At 43.4% G+C, this 23361-nt stretch overlaps 1 protein-coding gene across 1 annotated transcript; it reads left to right on the top strand.

The window, feature by feature from the left end:
• Nucleotides 1–2151: 2151 nt before the first annotated feature.
• On the top strand, nt 2152–21710 carry znf395b (zinc finger protein 395b). Its single transcript, XM_060917448.1, has 10 exons — nt 2152–2536; nt 2803–2952; nt 3063–3220; nt 3911–4017; nt 14005–14195; nt 14291–14391; nt 16163–16394; nt 17455–17541; nt 20503–20618; nt 20972–21710. The coding sequence occupies exons 2-10, from the start codon at nt 2881–2883 to the stop codon at nt 21090–21092; spliced, it is 1185 nt and encodes a 394-aa protein (XP_060773431.1). The 5' UTR covers nt 2152–2536; nt 2803–2880; the 3' UTR covers nt 21093–21710.
• Nucleotides 21711–23361: the final 1651 nt, after the last annotated feature.

Below are 23361 nucleotides of genomic sequence, written 5' to 3'. Positions count from 1 at the left end.
AATAAAACATTTACATATCTCAATATGCTTCCACAGGTTGGACGGCAAGTTTTTGTAGGCCGTGATGTGGTTCGTTTTAGGCAAACGAAGCAAACATTTAAAACGAAATGAATCTTTAATCCAGCGGGACAGTGGTGTAGTGGTTAGCACTGTCGCCTCACAGCAAAAAGGTCCTGGGTTCAAGCCCAGTGGCCGGTGAGGGCCTTTCTGTGTGGAGTTTGTATGTTGTCTGTGTGGGTTTCCTCCGGGTGCTCCGGTTTCCCCCACAATCCAAAGGCATGCAGATTAGGTTAATTGGTAGCTCTAAATTGACCGTAGGTGTGAGTGCGAATGGTTGTTTCTCTCTATGTGTCAGCCCTGTGATGACCTGGTGACTTGTCCAGGGTGTACCCCTGCTAGTAGCTACACTTCTCTTTGGTCAGGGATGAATGATTATTATATTCCTCAAACATTTACAGTGGTGCTTGAAAGTTTGTGAACCCTTTAGAATTTTCTATATTTCTGCATAAATAGGACCTAAAACATCATCAGATTTTCACACAAGTCCTACAAGTAGATAAAGAGAACCCAGTTAAACAAATGAGACAAAAATATTATATTTGGTCATTTATTTATTGAGGAAAATTAGCCAATATTACATGTCTGTGAGTGGCAAAAGTATGTGAACCTTTGCTTTCAGTATCTAGTGTGACCCCCTTGTGCAGCAATAACTGCAACTAAATGTTTCCGGTAACTGTTGATCAGTCCTGCACACCGGCTTGGAGGAATTTTAGCCCATTCCTCTGTACAGAACAGCTGGAAAAGGTTTATTTAACCATTCTTTTGTAGAATGACTTGTGTGCTGAGGGTCGTTGTCTTGCTGCATGACCCACCTTCTCTTGAGATTCAGTTCATGGACAGATGTTCTGACATTTTTCTTTAGAATTCGCTGGTATAATTCAGAATTCATTTTTCCATCAATGATGGCAAGCCATCCTGGCCCAGATGCAGCAAAACAGGCCCAAACCATGATACTACCACCACCATGTTTCACAGATGGGATAAGGTTCTTATGATGGAATGCAGTGTTTTTCTTTCTAATTTAAACCAAAAAGTTCTATTTTGGTCTCATCTGTCCACAAAACATTTTTTCCAGTAGCCTTCTGGCTTGTCCACGTGATCTTTAGCAAACTGCAGACGAGCAGCAATGTTCTTTTTGGAGAGCAGTGGCTTTCTCCTTGCAACCCTGCCATGCACACCATTGTTGTTCAGTGTTCTCCTGATGGTGGACTCATGAACATTAACATTAGCCAATGTGAGAGAGGCCTTCAGTTGCTTAGAAGTTACCCTGGGGTCCTTTGTGACCTCGCCGACTATTACACGCCTTGCTCTTGGAGTGATCTTTCTTGGTCGACCACTCCTGGGGAGGGTAACGATGGTCTTGAATTTCCTCCATTTGTACACAATCTGTCTGACTGTGGATTGCTGGAGTCCAAACTCTTTAGAGATGGTTTTGTAACCTTTTCCAGCCTGATGAGCATCAACAACGCTTTTTCTGAGGTCCTCAGAAATCTCCTTTGTTCGTGCCATGATACACTTCCACAAACATGTGTTGTGAAGATCAGACTTTGATAGATCCCTGTTCTTTAAATAAAACAGGGTGCCCACTCACACCTGATTGTCATCCCATTGATTGAAAACACCTGATTCTAATTTCACCTTCAAAGTAACTGCTAATCCTAGAGGTTCACATACTTTTGCCACTCACAGATATGTAATATTGGATCATTTTCCTCAATAAATAAGTGACCAAGTATAATATTTTTGTCTCATTTGTTTAACTGGGCTCTCTTTATCTACTTGTGTGGAAATCTGATGATGTTTTAGGTCATATTTATGCAGAAATGTAGAAAATTCTAAATGGTTCACAAACTTTCAAGCACCTTGATGTTAACTGTGTCCTTAATGCAGAATTATGTTTCTTAGCAAATATAATTGCACGCTTTTTTTCTCAGATGTAGTGCACACACATCAACACACAGCCCCAGACCAAAACTCGTGTCTGTACACGTTGGTAAGTGAGGGCGTATAGGCGTGGGGAAAGCCGCACAGCCAATCAGCGCGTCGGACACGCCCCCCAGTGGGCGGGTTGTTTACATGTCGGTGTAGATAGCGGCTCGGGGAAAAGTGTGGAGGCTGGTGATCCGTGGAGTCGGTGCACTGAGTCGGTGTGAATCACCTGGAAATGACACCAGGCTACATCACGTGTCGGGGCGTGTAAAAGATCTGGAGAGAAGAAAGACTATTTATTTTCAGTTTAGTTGTGAAAAAAAGGATCAGGCGTAAATCCAGGTGTTGAAGGTGTCAGTCTGATCCGGTGTGTGATCCGGTGTGTGATCTGATCGGTTCTTCTTCTGAGCTCAAGTCTGAGTCCATCAGAGGCTCACTGAGGGGGTGTGTTGCCCTAAAAAATAGTCAGTTTGCGAAGAAGACCTAGTTGACTCTTTTTCTAACACAAAGACCTGACGGATTTCATACACATCAGTTATATTTGCAGGTTTGACCTGAATCCTTACTATTTGACAAAACTTCCTTGTACAGCTTACTGCTGACTTAGATGAGATGCAGAATTGCTCCAAAGGCTTTACTCATCCAGCTGGCATTAGACAGATCAGTGTGTCCTGTCTGTAGTGTAGTGTAGTGAGTGTGTGGATCTGTTTTTGTTTGCTCATGTACACAGTGCTTATGATGAGCCTATTGTATTATCAGCCATTTTGTGTTTCAGCATGTGTAACATGCATAGTAATACTTCTCTGGTTTCAGATGGTTTTTTTGAGCCTGTCCTGAGCCTACTGTCTGGTCCAGCCTGCTGAGAGAGAGAGAGAGAGGGTAGGGCACAACATGGCAGCTGTGAAGACCCAGGCTGGACCGGGGGCCATGCAGTCAGCAACAGGGCGAAAAAAGGAAAGCCTGGTACATATCAACGTTCCAACATAACACTATCACCAATGATGGCATGAGTCATTTGCTGTGTCCTAATTTGGGACCCCACAGCAAAAATGATCTCATTCAACTCTCTGCAGGTCAGACATTGTGCTCAGAAGAACACAGATGTACAGAAACACCGGCAGAAGTCCATTGTACGGTCATCACCCGGTCTTGAGGAAGTGTGGCCTGCCAATTCAGAGCAATCAGACCCCCTGCTTTTCTTCCAGTCCTCCAGGGTTGACCTGCCATACTGGTAACTTTCAGAATCCGAACTGGTTTCTAGCTATCGTGCTCGATTTTATTTGGAACATATGTGAATGTTCTGTGTGTTAACAGTAAACCCAATAAATCAGCCCACACACACCGATCGTGAACGCTCCACTCAGCGTTGTCTGATGCCTTGCTTGTGCGCTGATGTCATTGTATAGATTTATTGTCCCGTGTTCGACAGCTCCTGTATAACACCCAAATTCTTCCTTGGAGATCAAAGTACATTTGTTCAAGATACCATATTAAGGGAATGTGACTTTATCCTCTATCCTGAAAAATGTCCTGTGGGAGAAAGCTTACTGTTATAAAGCACCTGAGAGACACAAGATTTCTTCCATAAATGTTAAAAAAAAGTCTGTTTTCATAAATCATGATGTCAATGGTTATGTGACAGTCTTTGTGAAATAACAACGTTTTTTAATCTGTTTGTTATTAATCTTAGGTTACGTGGAGCTTCCATCCTAGAAGTCTCTGTGAACGAGATGTTACTATAGAAACAATAGCTTATGACAACAGGCACATTTATACTGTATAAACCTGTGATGTGAACGATAGCCAGCACTACTGGCAGAGCCGTGCTGTTGTGGAACATTAATTAAACATTAATAAAGAGATACTTAAAGAGTTCACATCTGTAGTATCTCTTTATTGCTCTCGGTTGTCACTGTTACAGGAGTCCTGAATCAGTAGAAATGGATGAGATCATGGCTGCGATGGTCCTCACCAGTCTGTCCTGTAATCCAGTGATCCAGAGCCCTACACAGAGAGATCCCTTACCACGTATGTCATCTTCTCTAAGGAAAAAAAAATATTCTTTTCATTCATTCACTCGGTTTGTATGATGATTTGTTAGGATTTTTAGAAATGCATATATACAGTTTGAGGTAAGACAGATTACAGCATCTACCACTGCAAGCATAACACTACTCAATAATACCAAATACGGTACCAGTCAAAAGTTTGGACACCCCAATTCATAGGGTTTTCTGTATTTTTATTTTCTACATTGTGGAGCAACAATGAAGATATCAAAATTATAAAATAATATATATGGAATTGTGGGGTAAACAATAATGTGTTAAAAAAACAAAATATATTTCATATTTTAGATTCTTCAAAGTAGCCACCATTTTCCTTGATGACGCTTTGCACACTATTGACGTTATCTTAACCAGCTTCATGAGGTCGTCACCTGGAATGCTTTTCAATTACCAGCTGTGCCTCGTCAAAAGTTAATTAGTGCAATTTCTTGCCTTCTTATTGTGTTTGAGATCAAACAGTAAACAGTAAATAATAATACAGTAAATAGCCCTATTCCACAACTGTAGTAATCCATATTATGTCAAGAACCGCTCAACTAAGTAAAGAGAAATGACATCCATCATTAATTAAAAGACATGAAGTGCCTTTTAATTCATAAAAATAAAGACAAACATTAAATTAGAAGGTGTGTCCAAACTTGACTGGCACTATATATATGCGAAGTTTCTTAAAGACATATGCCTATAGCCAATAACCATACGGTGGAAAGGACATGAAAATATACAGTTATAGCATCCAACTAAAGTATCTTCCATTTACCCACCTCCGCTCAGTCTCTCTATACAGTATCTTGCAAAAGTATTCATCCCCCTTGGTGTTTGTCCTGTTTTGTTGCATTACAAGCTGGAATTAAAATGGATTTTTGGGGGGTTAGCACCATTTGATTTACACAACATGCCTACTACTTTAAAAGGTGAAAATTGTTGCTTTATTGTGACACAAACAATAATTAGGATGAAAAAACAGAAATCTGGAGTGTGCATAGGTATTCACCCCTTAAAGTCAATACTTTGTAGAGCCACCTTTTGCTGCAATTACAGCTGCAAGTCTCTTGGGGTATGTCTCTATTAGCTTAGCACATCTAGCCACTGGGATTTTTGCCCATTCCTCAAGGCAAAACTGCTCCAACTCCTTCAAGTTAGATGGATTGTGTTGGTGTACAGCAATCTTCAAGTTATACCACAGGTTCTCAATTGGATTGAGGTCTGGGCTTTGACTAGGCCATTCCAAGACATTTAAATGTTTCCATTTAAACCACTCCAGTGTAGCTTTAGCAGTATGTTTAAGGTCGTTGTCCTGCTGGAATGTGAACCTTCACTCCAGTCTCAAACCTCTGGCCGACTCAAACAGGTTTTCCTCCAGAATTGCCCTGTATTTCGTGCCATCCATCTTTCCTTCAGTCCTGACCAGCTTTCCTGTCCCTGAAGATGAAAAACATCCCCACAGCATGATGCTGCCACCAACATGCTTCACTGTTGGAATGGTGTTTTCAGGGTATTGGCTTTGCATCATACATAGTATTTCCCATGATGGCCAAAAAGATCAATTTTAGTCTAATCTGACCAGAGAATCTTCTTCCATGTGTTTGGGGAGTCTGCCACATGCTGTAGGGCAAACTCCAAATGTGTTTTCTTAAGCAATGGCTTTTTTCTGGCCACTCTTCCATAAAGCCACACTGTCACGCTCCCGGGCTCACTTAACACTCAGGACTCCACTTCCCATGATCCCCCTCACACACCTGTCACTACCACGTGCACTCCATCAGCCAACCCGGAGCTACTTCCTAGGAGTGGCTCCCCCGAGTTCTAATTATCATCACCTATACCTCTTCGTTTATATCTGTATTTATACCCCTCTGTTTGTTCTACCCTTTGCACAGTATTGCCTCCATATTTTTGTGAGCCTACTGAGCTTTTCTATTCCTGTGTATGACCCTTTTTGCCTTCCGGTTTCTTCCTGTTTCGCCTAGCCCTTGTGTTTGTTTGCTCGTCTCTCTCGCATCCCGATTTCTCAATCCTTGCCTGTCTTTCGACTCTGATTTGCCTAGCCTTTGTGTTTATCTTGCCTGTGCTTTTCTGATTCCCGGTTCTTGGACTATTGCCTGTTTCCAACCACGATTTGTCTATCCCTTGTTAGTGTGTTTGATTTCTCGGTATTGACCTGGCCTGGCTTTTGCACATTGTGTTCTCTTACTGTGTTCATTAAAGCATTGAGTTTATTATTAATCCACGAGCATCTGGTTTGTCACAGCCGCGTTACAGAATACTGTGCCAAGATGCAGACAGTGGATTTCACGGAGCTACAGGTGGCGCTTAGCAGCCAAGGACAAATGCTTGGACAACATCAGCATTTCGACTCCGTGACTCAATCCATCCAGAATCTTACACAGCAGCAGAGGGAGCAGCAAAAACAATTTATGCAGATCGTTGAAAGCATGAAAGAAATTACTACCCAACTCCCACGACTCAGCTTCCCCGGCATGCCTATGGTCACTAACCAGGCTGCTCCCCCCATGGCAGGTTCCAGTCCGTTTGTTGTCAGCAACCCGGATAAAATGTGATGGCTCACCTAATCAGTGTAAGGGTTTTTTGTTACAATGTTCAATATTTTTTGCGAATTCCCCACTGAGCTCGGACAAGGCTCGTATTTCTTTTATGATTTCTTGCCTTATGGGCAAGGCCTTAGATTGGGCTACCGCAGTCTGGCCCATAGTCCAGTCCGACACTTACGACAATTTCATTAAGGAATTTAAAGCAGTTTTCAATCACGCAAATGAGGGCCACTCTCTAGGGGAATTACTCACCCGTTTACGTCAGGGTAATCGCTCAGTGTCTGACTATGCCTTGGAATTTCGCACTCTTGCGGCTGGGAGTGGTTGGAATGAGCCGGCGTTACTGGTGACATTTTGCAACAGTTTGAACTCCGACATACTAGCGGAAATGGCATGCAAAGACGATGGCCTTTCACTAGAGAAGCTGATTTCCCTAGCCATTCGCCTAGACCAACTGAAGCACGGGAAAGGTCTGTGTAAATCCCCATGGCTCCAGCTGCTGCACTGACTTCTCGTCACCCATGCCCACTGCTGACTCGGACTCATAAGGAGCCAGAATCCCCCGAACCCATGCAGTGTGACTCATTCTATTTGTCTGTGGAGGAGAAGCAACAATGTCTCCATGAGGGGCTGTGTCTCTATTGCAGAGCTGAGGGTCACCTTCAACGTGACTGTCAAATCCGCCGACGCAGTACTCAGGCACCGACCCCGGGAAAGCATGTGCTAATGTGGTGAGTGCACCCACTAAGGGGTTGGTCTCCAAGTCCTTCCTCCTGCCTGTGACAGTTAACTGCCCTCAGTCTGTCTGTGTGTTTTCAGCATTAATTGATTCCGGAGCTGAGGGGGACTTTATCCTCGCCGAGCTGGTGGAGCAACTCCAAATTCCCATGGAGCCACTGAAGACGCCACTGAGATTGACTGCCGTCAATGGAGATCCCGTGGGAGAAGGACTTGTTAACTGGGTCACAAAACCCATTTCTATGACTGTCAGTGCTTTGCATTCTGAAGAGATTCGTTTTTTGTACTGAATACTTGTGAGTATGCCATTATTTTAAGTTTGCCCTGGCTCAGAAAACATAACCCCATCATCTCCTGGTCTGACAAAGAAATACTCTCTTGGTCCAGTTACTGTTATGATCATTGTCTCACGCTTCCCACAGCCCAGGTGTCGTCTACGACTATAGAAAGCCCCAATGACAATGTCATAGTTTCTATGCCCCCTGAATACAGTGACCTGTTAGACGTATTTAGTAAGAAAAGTGCTACCAAACTTCCCCCTCACAGAGAATATGACTGTTCCATTGAGTTACTAGATGATGCTTTCCCACCTAAATCTAGGATTTACCCACTCACTCAGGCAGAGGAAAGAGCTATGGAGGAGTACATTCAAGAGGCCTTACAACAGGGTTTCATCCGTCCTTCTACTTCCCCCGCAGCTGCAGGGTTCTTTTTTGTCAACAAGAAAGATGGGGGACTTAGGCCCTGCATTGATTATCGTGGGTTAAATCAAATCACGAAACCTTATTCCTACCCACTGCCCTTAGTCCCCATAGCACTTGAACAACTTCATGGAGCATTAATATTTACAAAACTTGACTTAAGAAGCGCATACAACCTAGTCTGTATAAAGGAGGGTGACGAATGGAAAACAGCATTTCTCACCACTAGGGGGCACTATGAGTATTTGGTAATGCCCTTCGGGTTGCGCAATGCCCCGTTCGTATTCCAGGCTTTCGTGAACAATGTACTCCGGGATATGCTTGGCAAATATGTCATTGCCTACATCGACGATGTTTTGATCTACTCCCCTAATCTTGAAACTCATATTCGTCATGTCCGTTCTGTCCTTACGCGTCTGCTTGAGAATCAGCTGTATGTTAAAGGAGAGAAATGTGAGTTTCATCTCCCTTCTACTTCCTTCCTAGGTTATGTCATCAGTCCAGAAGGTGTCGTTATGGATGATCAGAAAGTGAAAGCCATGACGAATTGGCCCGTCCCTATGTCCATAAAGGAGCTCCAACGATTTCTTGGGTTTGCTAATTTCTACCGTTGTTTCATTCATAATTTCAGTAATCTAGCAGCTCCCCTTACCACCTTATTGAAAGGACCTGCCAAGAGACTCTCGTGGAATCCCCGGGCACAGGAGGCGTTTGAATCCCTCAAGGTAGCCTTCACCTCTGCCCCCATTCTGAAGCATCCTGATCCCACTCAGCCTTTTGTGGTGAAGGTGGATGCCTCCAAGGTAGGCATTGGGGCGGTGCTGTCCCAGCGCGTAGGTGACCCCTGTAAACTACATCCAATCGCCTTCTACCCCCACAAACTGACCCCTGCCGAATGTAATTACAGTATCGGGGATATAGAATTGCTGGCCATGAAACTAGCTTTCGAAGAATGGTGCCATTGGCTAGAGGGAGCTACGCATCCCTTCCTCGTGTTAACAGATCATAAAAACCTAGAATATTTATGGTCAGCTAAACGGCTCAACCCCCGTCAGGCTCGGTGGTCTCTCTTCTTTTCCCGGTTTGACTTTTCCATCTCTTATCACCCCGGATCCCATAATACTAAAGCAGATGCTCTATCTCGCATATATCCCAGTCCCGAATCCTCCCCGGAGGCAGTCAAAGTATGCCCCCCATCAGTTGTAGTCGCCCCCATTAGATGGGAAATAGATTAAGAGATCGAGCGAGAACTATCTGTCACTCCTGCCCCTGAATCTTGCCCCATAGGAAGTAAATATATACCCACTCAATCCAAAGATAAGCTGATTACATGGGCCCACTCCTCTCTGTCGTCCGGCCATCCGGGAGAGACACATACGCACCAGTTATTGTCTGGCAGGTATTGGTGGGAGAATATGCTGTCAGATATCCATAGGTTTGTCTCCTCTTGCACCACCTGTGCTAAATGCAAAACACCCAAAACTCTCCCTGCCAGTAAACTCATGCCCCTGCCTGTCCCTTCCCATCCATGGTCACATATAGCAGTAGACTTTGTCACTGACCTGCCCCACTCACAGAATTACACGGTCATTCTGACCATTGTTGATAGGTTCTCACGTGGAGTTAGATTTATTCCCTTCGTTAGCCTACCCACCAACTTTCAGACAGCTAAAACCCTTTTTAATTTTGTGTTCCATATGTTTGGTATCCCAGAGGATATAGTGTCCGATTGAGGGCCCCAATTCACCTCGCAAGTATGGTCTGCTTTCTTTGAGAGGCTGGGAGTTAACGTCAGCCTCACCTCCAGTTACCATCCCCAATCTAATGGTCAATGTGAGAGGGTTAACCAAGAACTGGGAAAGTTTTTGAGACTGTACTGTCATGAGAACCAAGCCGACTGGTCCAACTATTTGCCCTGGGCTGAAATGGCCCAAAACTCATTAATTAGCTCTGCTACGGGTCTCACACCCTTTCAATGCATGCTGGGTTATCAACCCCCCTTAATGCCATGGTCTGCCATGCCATCTGACAACCCGGCCGTGGACAGTTGTATGCAACAGAGCGAGCAGGTCTGGGAACAGATCCACCAGCGGATCGAGGACACCCTCTGCCGACACAAAAGGCTGGCGGATTGTCATAGAGGGGACACCCCTATCTACCTCCCTGGGGACCGAGTGTGGCTGTCGACCCGGGACTTCAGGTTTCCTGAGGGAGGGAGAAAATTATTACCCAAATACATAGGTCCGTTTAAAATTCTCCAGTGAATTAATGAAGTTACGTACAAATTGGATCTGTCTGTGCATTACCGCGTTTCCAATTCTTTTCATGTATCTCTCTTGAAACCTGTTGTCTCAGGTCCACTGGACGAGGCCACACCCGATGTCACGCGCCCACCTCCAGTGGACGTAGAAGGTACCCTGGTGTATGCTGTCCACCGGTTGGTGGACTCCAGAAGGAGAGGAGGGACTCTGCAGTACCTTGTGGACTGCAAGGGCTATGGGCCCAAGGAGCGTAGCTGGGTTCCCGCACAAGATATCCTGGATCCGGGGCTGGTGGAGGAGTTCCATCAGCGTCATCCAGCGAAGCCTGCACCTCGGCCTAGGGGCTGTCCCAGGTGCCATGGGTCCAGCCCTCCCGGGCGTCCGTGGCGATGACCCTCTGTCCAGCACCGTGGTGGTTCTGATGGCTCGCTCAGGAGTGTTCCCGGCAGTGTGGTGGGTGGTCGTCGTGGTCGCCCTTGTCCCTCAGCCTCCTTGGACTCCTGGGGGTACTGTCATGCTCCTGGGCTCACCTAACACTCAAGACTCCACTTCCCACAATCCCCCTCACACACCTGTCACCAGGGCCGCTGACAGCTTTGGCTGGGCCCGGGACAAAATGCTCTGAATGCGCCCCCCCAACACCCCCCGGGCCAACCCCCACACACACACACCTCTCTTATCCCAGTCTCTACTCACTCCAACCCTTAAATGACAGGTATTCAAAAACCATTCAACCAGTCAACAACCATTTCATTTTAGCATTTCAACATTTTTACAGTTTTAACATTTCCTTAGTCTGCAACTATTCAGGTGCGAAATGCAATGCGCCGGACTTTTGTTGTGCGTGCGTGCGTACTGTCCAGTGTGAAAAGCAGAGAAGAACACACCGCTCGAGAAACGGCGGGATATGATTGCGGGCTAATGTGAATATTCTTAGCTTCAATCAGATATATGAAACACATTGTTATTAAGCCGTTGTGGTTATGAAATGATTCAATGCCCTGTGCGTTTGATATGGTGTTCAGTGTGACTTGCTCTCCCCTCGTTTGTAACATGAATTGCGTGCCGCGCGTGCCTTGGTTGGGGTTACTTTACGGGGCTGGAAAAAGTTGGCTGTGTCTTACCCAGTGATGGGAATAACGGCGTTAGAAATAAACGGCGTTACTAACGGCATTACTTTTTTTAGTAACGAGTAATCTAACTAATTACTTTTTACATCATTATAACGCCGTTCCCGTTACTTACAATAAAATACTATGCATTACTTTATTAAAGCTGTTCTCATCTGGCACGCTGCTCGTTCAGCCTTTCTTTACTCTGCTTTCGTGTGGGGCGGGGAGACACGAGACAACGGCACAGTAAGCCAATCAGAGTAGATTTGGACAACATACGTAGGTAGACCACGCCTACTGCACTATTGCGCACTCTTTCAATCAGAAGACACAGCGATGGCGAGCGGTCAGCCCAGCACTGCGTTTTCACATTGGAAATACAGCCATTACTTTTCATTACTTGAAATAAAAGGCAAGAGTGTCTACGTGCAATGCACATTATGTCGAGGAACAAAGCGTTTGTCCTTGTCAGTGGCCAGTAATTAGTAACATAATTTTAATAACTACAAAAATATATTAAATTTGATAGATGTCTTATCTCACATTGTCCCACAAAAATAGTAATATAGTGTAGATAACATTACTAATTGGTTCTTTTAAGTGTCCATTTCAGTCATTAAACACATTTAACATTCACTTTTATTATGATTACACTAATTGAATTTGATTTTTTTTTGAGGAGGAGGAACAAAATGTAACGGAATAATTACTTTCCCTGGTAATTAGTTACTTTTATGACAAAGTAACTCCGTTACTAACTCAGTTACTTTTTGGGAAAAGTAACTATAACTAATTACTTTTTGAAAGTAACGTGCCCAACACTGGCCTTACCTGGCTCAGCTGCCCCACTGCCTTTGCTAGTACCTGCTGCATCATCCGAATCTTTTTTTAAATATTTATGCAGTGAGCCCCTGAGTCTCTTGGTTTCTTCCTCTCTTTTTCTCTTTTCTTTTCTGTGCTCCTGACTTGTGCATGTTGGCAAATGGCACGCACGCTGATTGTTGAAGCGCTATGATCGAACGATGTCGTTTTTTTCCCCTTAATCAAAGAGTCAGACCAAACCATTTTTGCATTAGGGGTGGTAGGGGGTTCTTGACGCCTTTTTCAAAGATAATAAAGGCAAAAGATCTAGAAATCATTTATTGAATGCAAATATAGCACATTTCTCCCCCAAATCAACACATTTTGAAATGAAATAAAATAATTTAATCGCAACTTCATGAGAGCCCAGTTCTGGGCCCGCCCCCCCCCCCCCCCCCCCATTCCTGGGCCCGGGACAACATACCCGTTTGTCCCCCCCTGTCGGCGGGCCTGCCTGTCACTACCACGTGCACTCCATCAGCCAACTCGGAGCCACTTCCTCAGAATGGCTCCCCCGAGTTCTAATTATCATCACCTGTACCTCTTCGTTTATATCTGTATTTATACCCCTCTGTTTGTTCTACCCTTTGCACAGTATTGCCTCCATATTTTCGTGAGCCTACTGAACATTTCTATTTCTGATTGCATTCCTGTGTATGACCCTTTTTGTCTTCCTCTTTCTTCCTGTTTCGCCTAGCCCTTGTGTTTGTTTGCTTGTCTCTCTCGCTTCCCGGTTTCTCGATCCTTGCCTGTCTTTCGACTCCAATTTGCTTAGCTCTTTTGTTTATCTTGCCTGTGCTTTTCTGATTCCCGGTTCTTGGACTATTACCCGTTTCCCGACCACGATTTGTCTAGCCCTCGTTACTGTGTTTGATTTCTCGGTATTGACCTGGCCTGGCTTTTGTACATTGTCTTCTCTCACTGTGTTCATTAAAGCATTAAGTTTATTTTTAATCTGCGAGCGTCTGGTTTGTCACAGCCGCGTTACACCCACTCTGTGGAGTGTACAGCTTAAAGTGGTCCTATGGACAGATACTCCCATCTCCCCTGTGGATCTTTGCAGCTCCTTCAGTGTTATATTTGGTGTCTTTGTTGCATCTCTGATTAATGCCCTCCTTGCTCAGTCTGTGAGATTTGGTGGGCGGCCTTCTCTTGTCAGGTTTGTAGTGGTGCCATGTTCTTTCCATTTTGCTATAATGGATTTAATGGTGCTCCGTGGGATATTCAAAGTTTGGGATATTTTTTTTTATAACCCAACCCTGATCTATACTTCTCCACAACTTTATCTCTGACCTGTTTGGAGGCTCCTTGGTTTTCATGTTGCTTGCTTAGTAGTGTTGCAGAGTCAGGGTCCTTCCAGAACAGGGTGATTTATACAGACATCATGTGACAGATCATGTGACACTTTGCACACAGGTGGATTTTAATCAACTAATTATGTGACTTATGAAGTGAATTGGTTGGACCAGCAATTATTTAGGGGTTTCATATGAAAGGGGGTGAATACCTACGCACACTCCAGATTTCTGTTTTTTCATCTTAATTATTGTTTGTGTCACAGTAAAAAACAATTTGCACATTTAAAGTGGTAGGCATGTTGTGTAAATCAAATGGTACTAACCCCACTAAAATCCATTTTAATTCCAGCTTGTAATGCAACAAAACAGGACAAACACCAAGGGGGATGAATACTTTTGCAAGACACTATATGTTCTGTTCAGATGGCCCACTGGATATGGAGTGTGGTGGAGGGGAACTGTCAGACAGTGGCAGCAGCGGCTACTGGAGCTGGGAGCATGGAAGTGTCAGTCCTGCTCCTTCACCATCCATCACTGAGACAGACAGAAACATGGGACAGCTGGCAGATGAAAGGCTGCACATGGAGCTGGAGCTGGAGACCAGGCGGTGCAAGGTGAGAGTGATGACCAAGAAGTGTAAAACGTTTTGCAGCCAGTTGTTGAAAGTGCTCAGTCAGTTGACTCGGCTCTTTTTCTCCCTCGGTGACAGATTTTGAGCAGGGGAGCATATAGGTGTTTGTGGCCAGGCTGCGGCAAAGTGCTGACATCATGCTTTGGGATGAAACGTCACATTCGCATTCTCCATCTGGGGTGAGCTTTTCTGTTCAGGAAGAAGTGTATAGACTACTTTATATGTTTAGTATATACCAAGGGATTTCAACTCCAGATACAGGCCTGGCAAAGTATTATGTTGTTGTTGTTGTTGTTGTTTTTTGAAATATTGTAACAGAGCTGACAAATATATGAACTGTAATTACTAATTAAGACTATAGTTTACTAAACATGAATCAGCTCGGTGTCTGTAGAAGATCCTTCTTTGTAGCGTACCAAATCACATGCATTTGTGTACGTTATTTAGTTGAAGACAGCTCATCAGACCGGAGAGTAGCTACAGCAATAGAGACGTTAGCTCAGAAAATGAGGAGATTTTTCCTTTTCTCTCTGGTCCGATTTGTGAAGTGAAGACATGGCTTGCTTAAAAAAAAGTCAACAACGAGAAACAGAACGTTTAAAGACAACTGGAAAGAGAAGTGTTCATTAGCTTATCTGGCCATAAGGCTGATGAGCTGTTGCCATGGCGTGGCGTCTGTTGTCTGTCGTCCTTCGATCATCCACAATTCAGTCAAATCGTATCTCCTCCATCAATCCTCCATGAATTTCGTTCCGATTGTTTTGTTTGAAAGAACTCATCATTCCACACAAAATTTTGTCATTGTTTTGCCAAATTTTTTGCTAACAAGTTAGTCATTAGGCCACATTAACGAATTTTCCAGGCCTCTCACTAGAATTTTGTCTTCTCTCTCATTTCTCATCCATTTTCAGTTCTGATCGATGTTTTGGGTAGATCTTCCCTCAGGGAACAAAACTTGTTTGTTTCTTGATTTTCCTGTTGTAAACAATTTGTTTATTTCCAGTTAAATTGTATCTCCTCTCTCTGTTCTCAGTGGATTTCAGTTCTGATTGTTTTATTTCAAAGAACTAGTCATTCTGTACAACACTTGGTCCTGGTATTGCCAAATTTTTGCTAACGAACTGCTAATTAGGTCAATTTCATGGATTTTAGGACTTCTTGTTAAAATTGTATCTCCTCTTGCACTTCTCACCCGATTTCAGTTCTGATCGATGTTTTGGGTAGATCTTCCCTCGGGGAACAAAACTTGGTCACTTGCTTGTTGATTTTCTTGTTGTAAACACTTTGTTTACAACTTGGTTTATTTTCAGTGTAATCGTGTCTCTCCCTCCCTCAGTTCTCAATGGATTTCAGTTCTGATTGTTTTATTTGAAAGAACTCGACCTTCTATACAACACTTGGTCATTGTATTGTCAATTTTTTGCTAACAAATTAGTCATTAGGTCAACTTAACACATTTTACTCTGACTAGAACTGTATCTCCTCTCATTTATCATGTGAATTCGGTTCTGATCGATGTTTTGCATAGTCCTTCCATTGGGGAACAAAATTTAGTCCTTTGTTGATTTTCCTGTTGTAAATAATTTGCCTGTTTCACATTGTCACATTTCAGTTCTGTTTGATGTTTTGGTACTCATGGTTGTTTTGATGGCAGGCCAGGTGAGCGACTACGTCCTTGACGTTCTGGTTTACTCTCCTACTCTGAATTGTTTTATTTATAACCATGAACTAGTCTTTAATGTTGAAACATTAACAGTATTAACTGTAGTCATGATTCATTCATGTTAGTTGCTTATCCAGACGTTTTTAAGGAAAGAATTTGATGTAACTGGACCGACAGATTTTTAGTTGAATACCTGTGCGGGATGCTGTAGTCTGTAATGTGTTAAATATAAAAAAGTACACAGTAATCAGGATTTGCTTTCTCTTCTTTTGTTTTCTCATACGCAGTGGACCAGAACAATCTCATAGAGAAGAAGATTTTTATTATACTGAGGTCTCTTCAGAGGAAGAGGAACCGACACCTCCATCTCCTTCTCTGTCATTCAACAGTGGACCCTGGTCCTCATGCAGCTCCACCTCCAGCCAGCCCACTTCCCAAGAGGCTCCGCCCTCTTCCAGCGCCCTCAGCCAGTCCGCCCCGAGCAGCGCGTGGCAGATACACACGGAGCATCTCTACCAGGTGGCACATGCACTTTTTAATTTTTTTATTTTTTGCTTGCTTTTTTGAAGAAATATGGCAGCTTTGGTAGCATAGTTGCATTTGCATACTTCTACTTCTGAATGGTGTAGAGTATGTAGAATGACTCTGAGTATAGTTTAGCATGTATGAGTACCTGTGTTGGTTAGGAATAGGATTTCTGTATGCTCTGTGAACTTGTATTTTAAAACAAAGCATGACTTTATTAATGTACACGTATGCCGCTTTTCCACTACCAATGCGGCTGAGTCGGGCTGAGCCGTGCCGTGCTGAGTCAGGCTGAGTCGAGCTGAGTGGGGCTGTTGGAGTTGCATTTCGACTACAACCGCGCTGAACCGTGCTGGCTGGAAGTGGGTAGACACATTGGGTGGAGTTAGCGAAAGTGGGTGGACGTCATGTGATGTCGTTAGGCAGCGCAAACAGTGACATCAGTGACCTTTTAAGCGGTAGTCTCACGACCCGGATAGTAAACAATAAACATGGAGTCGTTAGTGTTGCTGGTCTTGGTGCTGTGGCTTGTTGTCACCGACAACGCCAACAGATACTGGCAAGAGTGTATAGATGAGGCGAGGCGCATAAGGCTTCAGAAATTCTCGTAATTCTTCTTCTTCCGGGTTTACGGTGTTTACAGATCCCAGCGTGCTCGCGGGGCGTGTGTGGGCGTGTGAGGACACTCCTCCTCACTAATCAGTGCACAGGGGAGTGTCTGCTCACGCCCCTAGCCCCACTCAGCTCAGTTTGGCTCGCTTCAGCCCTACTCCAAAACCGTGCGAGTTTTGGGTGCTGAGTAGGGCTGAAGCGAGCTGAGTCGTGCTGCTCTAAGGTAGTCGAAACGCGAGCCGTGTCGGGCTGAAGTGAGCTGAAGCGAGCTGAAGTGAGCTGAAAAAGGGTAGTGGAAAAGGGCCTATACTGTACTTAGGGTGAAACCCGGTTGTAGGATTTCAAAGGATCCACAAGAGAGACAACCGAATAACTTTTAAGGGCTCTAGATGTGATTTTTTTTTTTTAGCCTAATTCTCATTTTTATAATTAATTTCTCCAGGCTTGTGCACCCATTGAGGTGACTGTATCCCTAGACTCTCCTTCTTCCTGTCACTGGACTTCAGCTGGACTCCAGCTGAGATCTCAGGTAGCTATTCAGTGTACACAGAAGAAGAAGTCTTTATTTGTCACATGTACACTCAAGCACAGTGAAATGCGTCCTCTGCATTAACCCATCTGAAGCAGTGAACATACGCATGCACACACAAGTGAGCAATGAGTGCACACACGTACCCAGAGCAGTGGGCAGCTATGCGACAGCGCCCCGGGAGCAGTTGGGAGTGAAATGCCTTGCTCAAGGGCACTTCAGCCCAACCTCAGGCCATGTTAACCTAATCGCATGTATTTGGACTGTGGGGGAAACTGGAGCACCCAGAGGAAACCCATGCAGACACGGGGAAAACATGCAAACTCCGCACAAAAAGGCCCCCTTTGAGCACTGGGCTCAAACCACCATGCTGCTGCCCAGATGTACTTGACTATTAGGAGTTTTGCTAGCCCAAGGTAGTGGTATTTTATATGTTCTTAAAGTCAGGGTAGGTGATTTTGGAGAAATCAGCAAGAGTAAGCTAGATTTTGAAAGTATCCAAGCAAAAATCCCATGCCGTCCCTCTAAAGCCACTCCTCCAAAACACATGAACACGCACTGCTGACTACTGCTGGATGATGAGTTCATGAAAGAGAGAGTGTTGGGGGGAGAAGCGTAAAGCATCATTGTCATATCCAACTACCTCATGCCTCATTTACATGTAAGAAAAGACATAACATTATCATAATGAATGTAAACAGTGAACATGGCGATTGTTAATACTCACAGCTGTCAACGTGCTCGCTAGTTTTAGCAATATGTCTGCCTAGCCTTGTGGAAGGCTCTGACCGAATGAAATGATTGGACGGTGCAACTGCCACGGATGATGGATTTTTTTTCCTTTTTATTGACAGGGCATTTGATTTATTCATTGCTGTCAGGATGGAAAGAAAATTTCAAGAAATATAACAAAAAAATGCCGAGGATTTTCTCAGGAATATATGATATAGTTAAGAGGAGAGTCAGTGCAGTTGTCTGCAAAAGTCATCAACTTTCCTTGTTGATATCAAAAAGTGGAATTGGGACAGGTTGCAACAGGAATCATTTGTGCCTCACAGCTTCAGGATCTAGGGATTGATTGTATGCTTTGGTTGCCACTGGATTTTCCTCTGTTCTCCTGCATCCAAATGGGTTTCCTCCTAAAAATGTAGGTAGGTGGGTTGGCTATGCTAAGATGTGCTGTTATGGGCTGGCATACCATCCCAGGTGTGTTCCTACCCTGTGCCCAGCGTTCCTGAGATTAGATCCAAATCCACCCCAATTCATGCCTGCTAATAAAGCTAAATAAAGACGAATGAATGATCTGTTTGTTTCGATAGCACTTCATGACATTAAAGGAGAACTGAAGTCATTTTTAAACTTGCTTTATTTCTTAATTAACATGTTATTCAATTACGTTTTCGGTTTTAGTAATCTTATATCGTGACTCATATTGGCAACTAATTGCAATTAAATATTATACTTATCGGCCTATTTGGTTTTTAGCCATGTTGAATTTAGTTCGTTTGGTCCACTTATCCGCGCGATCTTCATGAGACTTGTGCGAGACTTCGAAACGTGAAGTGTCAGCCAGGTGTCAGTGCCGCCATTTTGAAAACCGTTTTCCAAACGAAATATTGCACAAAAACGAGTTTAAATGACGATTACTGCCTACTTTTTTCAAACTTTCCTGATTGTTATCAAAACAAACAAAACTTCTGGCTTGATTACGCCAGCATTCGAAAGAGGGCGTGCGCGTCTTTTGACAACGTTGGCAGATGTCGGTCACTTTGATTTCCGCTGTACGTTTTACTTCCGTCCTACGATGTCTCGCACAGGTCTCAACGAATCTCATTTACGGCCATTGCTTTGACATATGGACTGATATATTACAGAGCATATTTCAGTCACTCATAACTTGCTATAGCAGTGACAAAATAGCTGTCAGAAATGCATTACTATATTTAATAAAATGGGTGGCACAGTGGTGTAAGTGGTTAGCACGGTCACCTCACAGCAAGAAGGTTCTGGGTTCGAGCCCAGCGGCTGGCGGGGGCCTTTCTGTGTGGAGTTTGCATGTTCTCCCCGTGTCTGCGTGGGTTCCCTCTGGGTGCTCCATTTTCCCCCACAGTCCAGAGACATGCGGTTAGGTTAATATGGGACGGCCTTGGGCTGAGGTGCCCTTGAGCGAAGCACCTAACTCCCAACTGCTCCCCGGGCGCTGTTAGCATGGCTGCCCACTGCTTAGGGTATGTGTGTGTGCTCATTGCTCACGTGTGTGTGCATGTGTGTTTTCACTGCTTCAGATGGGTTAAATGCAGAGAGGAATTTCACAAGTGTGTGATGAATAAAGTTGTTCTTTCTTTCTTTCTATATAGAATTTTGAGAATAAAAAAATTTGCCTTCAGTTCTCCTTTAATCATCTCAACCAAATGGTGTCAGCATTTGTACATGGGTGTCAATCAGCAAAATACAGGGTGTTTCAAAAAATTTGATATCATTTCACAATCTACTAACTTTGCCAATTCTCATTCAAATGACCTCAAATTTTAACAGCGTGTGTGGATCCGGGTCAGAATTTTATGTTTAATGTTTTTTGTTTTGACCTTTTGCGGTATAGAAAAGGCGTTTTGTATGTTAGAGTACGCTCGAACCCAGTCGAACAAGTCGAAAATTTGTGAAATCATTCATGAAATCCACATACCTTTGAATTTCTCATTCAAATTTTGAGGAATAAATCTTATATCGCTCAACATTAAGCCTGTTCAGTTTCATTTGCCTCGACTATGTAGTTTCTGGGATATTTACATCTCAAATAATATCAAATTTTTTTAAACACCCTGTATAACCAGTGCGGATACACACTAGAAAGTCATAGTTGCTGTTTATACTTTGTAATGTTTCACACTGTGTTGCATCGTGTTATGTGTGAAATAGGTGTGGAGTGTCGATAAGCTGGTGTCCGCTTGTTCTGATTCACAGATCAGCATGTCACGTAGCCGTTCTGTCAGCGTGGGTGAGCAGTGGCTACAGCGGAGCAACGTTCCCAGATCACACACCGTGAGTGCATCGCCATCCAGAGGCCACTGCTCCACCCGGTTTGTGCTCTCCAGTCTGAAATATTGTTAGCATGTGCATTAGTAGAACTATTAACTGTGTTCACTCGTACAACAAAAACAGCCTCATGTTTATTAATTCTTGTTTTAGTCATCCATCCATCCATCCATCCATCCATCCATCCTATAGTTACGAACAACCCCAGTTGTTAAAAACCTCAATAAAGTATCAATGCAACCAGCCCACTGATGCAAAACATTTATCTACATGTTTCAGACAAGCCAGCCATGATGTCATTTCAGCAATATCTGCCTGAGGTTTTGTGTGTTAGAGTACACTCGAACACAGTCGATTTTAATGGTTTAATCCCTTCTCCTTCTGTGTGTTTGTTCAGGAAAGGTCGAAGCGAGGCCAAAAAGTGCCGCAAGGTGTACGGTGTGGAGCGCAGGGATCAGTGGTGCACCGCTTGTCGCTGGAAGAAAGCCTGTCAGCGCTTCCCTGACGAAAGAAAATAAGACTTTTTCAAGCGAGCTTTGAATAATTTGACAAATCTCAGTCTTTCCTTCCTTTCACTGGACTACTCCTGGCACTCTGGAGGACTGAGAATCCCTCTTTTTACCTTTTGTACCTGTTTTCCAAAAGGAGTCGAAGCATATTTTTCATGATCTCTTTCTGTGACGTGAGCTCTGGTGATAGCTGTTGAGACTGTCTGATGTGGTACGGTTCTGATCCCTCTGACTTTCTTCTCAACCTATAAAGCAAAATTTGTACACTTTTTTTGGTATATAGTGAACATCTGAACATTTGTCTCGTTGTTTTTTTTCTCTTGCTTCTTTTTTTTTTTTTTTTGGACACACCCTGAAAAGTGTCCCAACAAAAATGTTGTTCGTTGTGTTTCTACGTATTAGGGTTTTTTTTTGTTTGTTTGTTTTTTAAGCGTCTTTAGCTTTTTGCGTTTGGCTCCTGCCCATGTGACAGCACTTCCTAATGAAGTTAAAATGCCACACATGAAGCTGTAGTAGCTGTGGGTTAATGGTATATATAAGCAGTGAGCAGCTATAACTTATGATTGATTACCAAAGTGCTAGTGCAAATCCTTTGCCATCATGTGCACCAGTATTAAGATTTTTCTTTGGTGCTTTTTTTTTTTTTTGGGGGGGGGGGGGGGGGGCGTCCTGATGGATTAAAACCTTGGACAGATTTGTTAAGGAAAGTGTTAAAGATGATTAAAACACACCTTATACAATATGCACAATGGAGACACTGATGGTTGCATGACAAATCACAAGAGAAATAGCAAACTATTTTATTGATATTTTATGTGCATTTTATGTACAACTCGGGACAGTTGAAAAAGAAAAGATCACTTTAGAACAAAAAAAATATATATATCTGGAAGATGTGTTTGAATCCTTTCACAAAGCCATAACATAATGTGTTTTGAAGTTTCCACAAAGCCAAAAAAGACATAAACGAAGAATACTGTAATGGACACATGAGACCTGTATGCCAATTCCTTTTCTTCTTCTTCTTCTTCTATTGACAGACCAGTTTCCAAAAAAATTATAAAATGATATGTTTTTTTTTTTAAGGAATACCAGAATGAGGTAAATATAATCACTCCAATAATTCCACTTAAATTAACTGTACAAGGAGAAGTGTTGAGAAGGCAATTGATCTGTTAACTGTTGCTATGAGTTTTACTTTCTCATGAACACTGGGGCCTATTTTTATCTATTATTTGTCTCCTGTTTATGATGATACTCACAATCTAGATCGGTGCTCGATTACAATTCGATTAAAATCAGTGTGTGTGAGCTCTAGAGGGCAGCATTTCTCTGTGGCTTTTCTGTAAGCTCAACTAGGTTCGAAAGAGTAGTGTTCTAGATGGGGATGCATCTAAAATGGCTCCCTATCCAACACCTAGTGCTTAACAAGTGGTTAGAAATTAGTGTCATGTGTAATAGCTTGTCTAATACTTGATTACACTTTGGCTCACTGTAATAACAGCGTTAAGTACATGTTAGTAAGCTGCAGTACCAGTCAAAAGTTTAGACACATCTCTAATTCAATGTTTTTTCTTTATTTTTATTAATTAAAAGACACTTCATGTCTATGGATGTCATTTCTCTTTACTTAGTTGAGCGGTTCTTGACATAATATGGATTACTACAGTTGTGGAATAGGGCTATTTACTGTATTTTTATTATTTACTGTTTGAGCTCGGTCCTATGACGACCTGGCGACTTGTCCAGGGTGTACTCCGCCTCTTGCCCATAGTCAGCTGGGATGGGCTCCAGCTTGCCTGCGACCCTGTAGAACAGGATGAGTGGCTACACTCAAGGAATTGCATTAATTAACTTTTGACGAGGCATACCTGTTAACTGAAAAGCATTCCAGGTGACTACCTCATGGAGCTGGTTAAGATAATGTTAATAGTGTGCAAAGCGTCATCAAGGTAAACACTGGCTACTCTGAAGAATCTAAAATATGCAACTTATTATGTCTAGTGGGTGGCACGGTGGTGTAGTGGTTAGCACTGTCGCCTCACAGCAAAAAGGTTCTGGGTTCGAGCCCAGTGGCCAACAGGGGCCTTTCTGTATGGAGTTTGTATGTTCTCCCCGTGTCTGCGGGGTTTCCTCCGGGTGCTCTGGTTTCTCCTACAGTCCAAAGACATGCAGGTTAGGTTAATTGGAGGCTCTCAATTGACCATAGGTGTGAATGTGAGTGTGAATGATTGTGAAGCTGCGACAGGCTGAGCAAACCGATGGTAGATTAAGTGTG

The sequence above is a fragment of the Neoarius graeffei genome, chromosome 3 (genome assembly GCF_027579695.1).
Source record: "Neoarius graeffei isolate fNeoGra1 chromosome 3, fNeoGra1.pri, whole genome shotgun sequence".
NCBI classification, from domain to species: domain Eukaryota; kingdom Metazoa; phylum Chordata; class Actinopteri; order Siluriformes; family Ariidae; genus Neoarius; species Neoarius graeffei.
Note: the sequence above shows the minus strand (reverse complement) of the source record. Positions and strands in the feature narration are given on the sequence as shown.